Source organism: Henckelia pumila, chromosome 2 (assembly GCF_033568475.1).
Source record: "Henckelia pumila isolate YLH828 chromosome 2, ASM3356847v2, whole genome shotgun sequence".
Lineage (NCBI taxonomy): Eukaryota > Viridiplantae > Streptophyta > Magnoliopsida > Lamiales > Gesneriaceae > Henckelia > Henckelia pumila.
The window spans coordinates 56,689,506-56,697,015 of NC_133121.1; the positions used below are offsets into that span (position 1 = coordinate 56,689,506).

General features: G+C 41.1%; 1 protein-coding gene across 1 annotated transcript; it reads left to right on the forward strand.

Annotated features, from left to right (window-relative positions):
• Positions 1–563: 563 nt before the first annotated feature.
• Positions 564–4,677, forward strand: LOC140877640 (uncharacterized). Its single transcript, XM_073281179.1, has 8 exons — positions 564–795; positions 892–1,145; positions 1,226–2,081; positions 2,643–3,421; positions 3,606–3,690; positions 3,855–3,910; positions 4,025–4,126; positions 4,240–4,677. The coding sequence occupies exons 1-8, from the start codon at positions 564–566 to the stop codon at positions 4,675–4,677; spliced, it is 2,802 nt and encodes a 933-aa protein (XP_073137280.1).
• Positions 4,678–7,510: the final 2,833 nt, after the last annotated feature.

The following is a 7,510-nucleotide window of genomic DNA, read 5'->3' on the forward strand; positions in this document are numbered from 1 at the left end:
AACCACTTGGAAAGTCCGGATAGGGTAGTTCGATCATTCATCGTATGAATATCCATTTTCATGCTTCGAACATCTCCATGTTCCTTACCAATGAAATGTGGTACTCTGCATCGCAAATTCTAGTCTCAAACTCGAGCGATCCTTATCCTTATTATCGGACGGCTCAATCGACTAGGAACAGTTTAGAATATACAGTGACTATAAGATGTGTTTCATGATAGACATCCCCATGTTCTACCATATCTTACATATACTATAGTATATTCAAGGTCTTTATCAAAACAACAATAGTATATCACAATATAACAATATGAATAAAGATAAATTCATTGCCATTAATAAAAGTGTAAATAATATTAAACAAAAGATTGTTTATACAAAGAGTAATCAAAGCCCTTAGCCACAAGTTGGCTCACCGGGCACCCACTCTTTCATTTTCGAATTCATACAATCCAGGGTGAAGACAACATCCGAAATTTTCATGGGGTGGACAGAATAATAAGCCGTATGGAAATCAGAATTACAGCAGGCATCCTCAAGAGGAGAAATCAAGCTTGGAGCAGATGATGCAGAAATTTATATCATCTACTGAAACCCGTATGCAGAATCAAGATGCATCAATCAAAAATCTGGAGAATCAAATAGGTCAATTGGCCAAATCAATTTCCAGCAGAGATCAGGGTACTTTGCCGAGCGACACTGAGAAGAATCCGAAGGAACAGGTGAAAGCAATTGAATTAAGGAGTGGAAAGACGGTCGAGCCTGAACAAAAAAGCGAGAAAGAGCCCCAAACAGGTACATCAAAAAAAAAAACTTCAGGTAAGTCATCTATCTGAACACCCCCACCCACTTCACAATCAAAAATTGTTGTGCCACCACCTTTTCCTGCAGCTCTTAAGAAGGCCAAGCTAGACTCTCAGTTTGGTAAATTTTTAGAAGTGTTCAAGAAATTGAACATCAATATACCCTTCGCCGATGCACTGATGCAAATGCCAAGCTATGCGAAATTCTTGAAGGAAATCCTCTCTAACAAGAGGAAATTGGAGGAGCATGCAATGATATGTCTGACAGAAAATTGCTCGGCACTGGTGCAGACCAAAATCCCACAAAAGAAAAATGATCCAGGGAGTTTCTCTATCCCTTGTGTAATTAATGATGTTCAGTTTCATAAGGCTTTGTGTGATTTGGGTGCAAGTATAAATTTAATGCCTTACTCTGTTTTCAGGAAACTGAGCTTGGGAGAACCAAAGTCCACCAGAATGTCTTTACAACTGGCGAACAGGTCCATCAAATATCCACGGGGGATTATCGAGGACGTGCTTGTGAAAGTGGACAAATTCATCTTCCCCGTGGACTTCGTGGTGTTAGATATGGAAGAGATCTAGACATGCCACTCATCTTGGGAAGACCTTTTCTGGCAACAGGAAAAGCACTTATAGATGTTCAGAAGGGAGAGCTGTTGTTGAGAGTGGGAGAGGAGAAAATTTCTTTTGACGTTTTTAATGCTTTGAAATTTTCTCAGAATAATGAAGAATGTTTTCAGTTAGATGTAGTACACTCACTCTTATTTGATTATGTGCAGGATAATTTTCAGGAACCGTTAGAGGCTGCACTTATATCTGAACAGTTGGGCGACCTCAGTGACGGAGTAGAAGAGATGACCGCATACTTGAATGACAACCAGTCATGGAGAAGAGGTGGGAAGCTTAGACTTGAAGACCTTGGTGACCGGAAGGATTTAGTTCTTCAGAAACCAAGCATTGAGGAACCACCTACTGTGGAATTGAAACCATTACCCATTCATCTTAAATACATGTTTTTAGGTGAGAACGATAAGTTACCTGTCATAATATCTTCCTCTTTGACAGGTGAGATGGAGGACAAACTAATGGAGGTGCTTAAGAAACACAAGAGTGTGTTTGCTTGGAAAGTGGCGGATATCAAAGGAATCAATCCATCCATATGCATGCACAAGATTTTAATGGAAGAGAGCATCAACCCATTAGTCCAACCGCAGAGGAGACTAAACCCAAAGATGCAGGAAGTTGTGAAAGCTGAAACGATCAAACTGTTGGACGCAGGTATCATTTATCCTATTTCTGATAGTCCGTGGGTGAGTCCAGTGCAGTGTGTACCAAAGAAAGGGGGGATAACTGTCATCAAGAATGAGAATAATGAATTAATACCTACTAGGACAGTTACGGGTTGGCGTGTGTGCATAGATTATAGAAAATTAAATGACGCAACCCGTAAGGATCATTTTCCTCTCCCGTTCATTGATCAAATGCTAGAAAGATTGGCTGGGTATGAATTTTACTGTTTTTTAGATGGGTACTCAGGATACAATCAAATAGCGATTGCACCTGAAGACCAGGATAAAACGACTTTTACCTGCCCATATGGTACATTTTCCTACAGACGTATGCCTTTCGGATTATGTAACGCTCCTGCTACTTTTCAGAGATGCCTGACTGCTATTTTTCATGATATGGTCGAAAATTTTCTAGAAATTTTCATGGATGATTTTTCTATTTTCGGTCAATCTTTTGATGCATGTCTGCATAACTTAAATTCTGTGTTGATAAGATGCGAGGAGACCAATTTGGTGCTTAACTGGGAGAAGTGTCACTTCATGGTGACAGAAGGTATAGTGTTGGGTCACAGAATTTCTGAACAGGGGATCGAGGTGGACAAGGCTAAGGTGCACGTTATTCAAAATCTGCCTCCACCTACGACAGTAAAGGGAGTTAGAAGTTTCCTCGGACATGCTGGTTTTTATCGGCGGTTTATTAAAGACTTTTCAAAAATTGCCAAACCTCTGTCCTCTTTGCTCATGAAAGATGCCCCTTTTGATTTTGATTCGAATTGTCTGCAGGCCTTTGAGGTGTTGAGAGAAAGACTGGTGACTGCGCCAGTATTGACATCGCCGAACTGGGAGCTTCCATTTGAAGTAATGTGCGATGCTAGTGATTCTGCTGTTGGTTCGGTACTTGGCCAACGAATAGACAAGGTATTCCGAACCATCTACTACGCTAGTAAGACTCTTAATGAAGCTCAGCTCAATTATGCCACAACTGAAAAAGAGTTGCTAGCTGTAGTATTTGCACTAGATAAATTTTATTTGTACCTTGTGCTTTCAAAAATCACAGTCTACACAGATCACTCTGCTATTAAACACCTGTTGGCAAAGAAAGATGCGAAACCTAGACTGATTAGGTGGATCTTGCTTTTGCAAGAATTTGATTTAGAGATCAGGGATAAGAAAGGTGTTGAAAATGTAGTAGCTGACCATCTGTCTAGATTAGAATGCATTACTGATGATGCACAAAATGAAGTAAAGGATATAGATGATTGGTTCCCTGATGAAAAACTTTTCGCCATAGAGAGTTCACCATGGTATGCACATTTTGCTAATTTTCTGGTCATAAGCACACTCCCACATAATCTATCGTTCCATCAGAAGAAAAAAATTTTATCGGATGTCAAGCACTATTTTTGGGAGGAACCATTTTTGTTTAAAATATGTGCTGACTCAATGATTCGGAGATGTGTGGCGGAAGGAGAAATGCAAAGCATCCTCAGTCATTGTCATGATCGTGAGGTAGGTGGCCATACTGGGCCAATCAAAACTGCAGCAAAGGTACTGGAATGTGGGTTCTATTGGCCCGACCTTTTTAAGGATGCGCGCCGGTATGTTTTAGCTTGTGATAGATGTCAGCGGACAGGTAATATCTCTAACCGAAATGAAATGCCTATGAATAATATCATTGAGTGTGAGATATTCGATGTTTGGGGAATCGACTTTATGGGGCCATTTCCACCTTCTTTGACGAAAAAATACATTTTGGTCGCAGTCGATTATGTTTCAAAATGGATAGAGGCTGAAGCTTTTGCAACAAATTATGCACAGGTTGTACTAAAATTTTTGAAGAAAAATATTTTTAATCGATTTGGTACACCCCGTGCAATCATTAGTGATGGTGGCACCCACTTTTGCAATAAACTTTTTGACAAACTTTTAAAGAAATATGGTGTCAAGCATAAGGTATCTACCCCATATCATCCCCAGACCAGTGGCCAAGTGGAAGTGTCCAATCGAGAGATCAAACAGATCCTGGAGAAAAGTGTGAGTACTAATCGGAAGGATTGGGAACTTCGACTTGATGATCCCTTATGGGCCTATAGGACGGAATTTAAAACCCCTATCGGCACTTCCCTTATAGATTATTATTTGGAAAGGCATGCCATTTACCTGTTGAATTAGAGCATAGAGCATTTTGGGCTATTAAGACTCTAAACTATGAATTTGCTGCTGCAGGTGAAAAAAGATTGTTGGAGCTCAATCAACTGGAAGAATTCCGCGACAATGCATATGACATGGCGGTTTCGTACAAGGAACGGACAAAGAGAATACATGATAGGCGTATTCGTCAGCGGGAATTCAAGGAAGGAGAGGCTGTGTTGCTGTTCAACTCCCGGTTAAGACTATTTCCCGGGAAACTGAAGTCTAGATGGTCTGGGCCCTATAAGATCACCAGGGTGTATCCATCAGGGGCCATAGAGATCAAAGATGCCCGCAACGAGTCGTTCACGGTCAATTCTCAAAGGTTAAAACACTATGTGGGAGGTGATGTGGATTCCACGCCAGTCATCACCACATTGACTGACCAAGACTAGTTTGGGGAGGGTGAAAAGTCAAGCTCTCGACTTTAAATTGAGAACTACATTCTACTTTCCATTTTATTTATTCGCGTTTTTTTGTTCATTTTAGTCCAAGTGTAGAATTTTTAGTTAATTTCCTGTCTTTCTCGAGTTGAGTTCTCTGTTAAAAATTTTTTTTGGAAAAAAGGGGGTGCGCTCGCGCGGCAGTTTTCTGCCGCCCGCGCACCCAACTCTCTGTTAAAAAAATTTTTTTGAAAAAAGGGGGTGCGCTCGGGCGGCATTTTTCTGCCGCCCGCGCACCCAACCCTCTGTCATAATTTTTTTTGAAAAAAAAGGGGTGTGCGCCCGCACGGCACTTTTCTACCGCGCGGGCGCCTCGCGCAAAATCAAAATTTTAAAACACCCGATTCCTTTTCCCTTCTTTATTTTCTCTCTTTTCTTTCTCTCTAACCCTAATTCCCTCACAGCCGCCATCTCCCTCACTCTCAATTTCTTCTTCTTTTCTCAATTTCGTAGGTAATTCACTCGATTTTTCACATCTCTCGACATGGCACCAAAGAAACAGAAGATTGCCACCTCTAGGGCCAACCCATCCCACTTAATAGATGGGAAATTTATTTTTGAAGAAGCAAAGGCACGTTATGAGGAAGCAAAGTCCGCTAGGAATCCCATTCCGGAGCGAGGAATTAATCTTTCTGAAAACCGCACCGCCTCCCTTGGCATCGTAGCTCGAGGATGGGCCGAGTTTTGCAGCCAACCTGTCGCGGAATTAGTCCCCTTGGTCCGTGAATTTTACGCCAATGCCGCCGAGCGTACCGATAGCACTACCTTCGTGCGGGGTAAGATGGTTTCTTTTACTCCCGCTGCTATTAATGCGTTATTGCAAACTCCGGAAGTAGATGATAGCCAATTTCAGGCTTTTAAGGCCAATCCGGATTATAATGAAATTTTGAATGAGTTGTGCTATGAAGCTAATGTGTGGAAGGATTCGGTGAAGTTCATATCTTTTAAGGAGAAAAATTTGCGGCTGGAACCGGCCTTGTGGTATGCTTTTCTGACCCATAGGTTGATGCCAGTGTCCCATACACATGTTGTGACAATGAGCAGGGCGGTGCTTCTCTATGCTGTGCACAAACAATGCCCGATTAATGTTGGACAAATTATCAACCAAGAGTTGTACACTTCCATTCGCACGTCCAACATTTCAATTTTCTTTCCGACCATTGTTTCTTTACTGTGTGTGCAAGCTGGTGTCCCATACAAGGACATAGAAGAATGGTTGCACCCAATGCAGGCAGTGGATACCACAATTCTGAAAGCAAAACACGCCTTCCGCGTACGCGAGTTTTCACTTCCTGGCCAGGCCAGCTCTGGCCCTGGTCAATCATCACGGACTGCACCTCGGCCACCTCCTGCTCGCCGCACCACACATGAAACATTGAGTGAAATGTCGGCATGGATGCAACATCAGGAGCACTGCCAAGAGGTAAACACCGCCTACAATGAATCCACCCATGCCATGATGCGAGGACTACTCGCCAATACTGGGATGGACCCGGCCGTTTATCCTGCACCACCGCCATATCCTCCACCGTTCCAGTTCCAATATGCTCCACCGGTTCGGGATCTGCCCGAAGACATGGATGAGGAGGAGTCTGATTAGAACCAGGGGAGTTCTTATTGTTTTTTTGTTTTTTGTTTTTATTTTCTTTTAGTTTGTTTTAGTTTTGGTGGTGTTAAGTAGCATTGGGGACAATGCTTGTCTTTAGTTTGGGGAGGGTGTGTGTCTTTTGTGTTTTCAGTATTGTTTTTTTCGTGTTTTCTTTGTTCGTTTGAGTCGTTTGTAATGTAGTTGCAAGTGTTGTGAATGAAAATCACAAAAGCCAATGATGAAAAAATTTTGGGTTCACTGTTTGTTTTTGCTTAAGTCCATGACTATCTTCTTTGTTTGACAAATCGTTTTGAACTAGTATAACCAAGTCGATGAATAGGTCTCAAAACATTCTGTGAGGTATACTTGAATCTGTATTTGAAACACACAAACTTGGATATGATTGAGGCAATTTGTTTGATTTTTGGGCTAGAAAGAAATCTTTCGTGAATTACCTTTAGATGCCCAATTGAGCCTTCACATTTATATGAGCACGAGAGGTGCATAATCTGGATTTTATGTTGGTGTAATCATCGCTTACTACTGATGATTATTTTTTTTTCTGCACTGATTGAGATCTGTATGAATTAACTTTGAATTGAGATTTGTCTAGAACAAGTTCGAACATCCCTCGAGGCGCAATACGGGCATACTGTGATTTAGGAGTGATATAGACATTTCTTTCTGAATTTCGTTTGTGCCATTCAAACTACCCTTGATTTATTTTGTCCCTAGTACCTTATTTGAGCTTAATAGAAAACGAATGGCACGCGTGAAAACGTGTGGAAAACCCCCATTCGACATTTTTCAAGAACCTACAATTACTACCCATAGCTTAAACACTCATTCCTACCTTGTTGGGAGTAAATTGAATGTAGATCATTGATGTGTATGCTCCTACTGAAAAGCTGAGAAACGAATGGTGTGTTGAGTGTTGTTCAAAAAAATCAAAAAGGGGTAGGTAGCAAGAAGAAAAGAAAAAAGAAGGGATATGTTTAAAAATATGAAAATATTGAGAAAAAAATGGGGAAAAAGAAAGAGAAGAATGTTGGCAAAAGGCAAGTGAAAGGAAAGAAAAATCTGGAAATCAATGAATGAGAAGAAGTGCAAATTTGTAATTCAAAAAGAGTAGTCTATATAGAATGATCATTATTTACTCCCTCTTTGAATTCGTGTCCTTCATTTGGAGCCATTAGC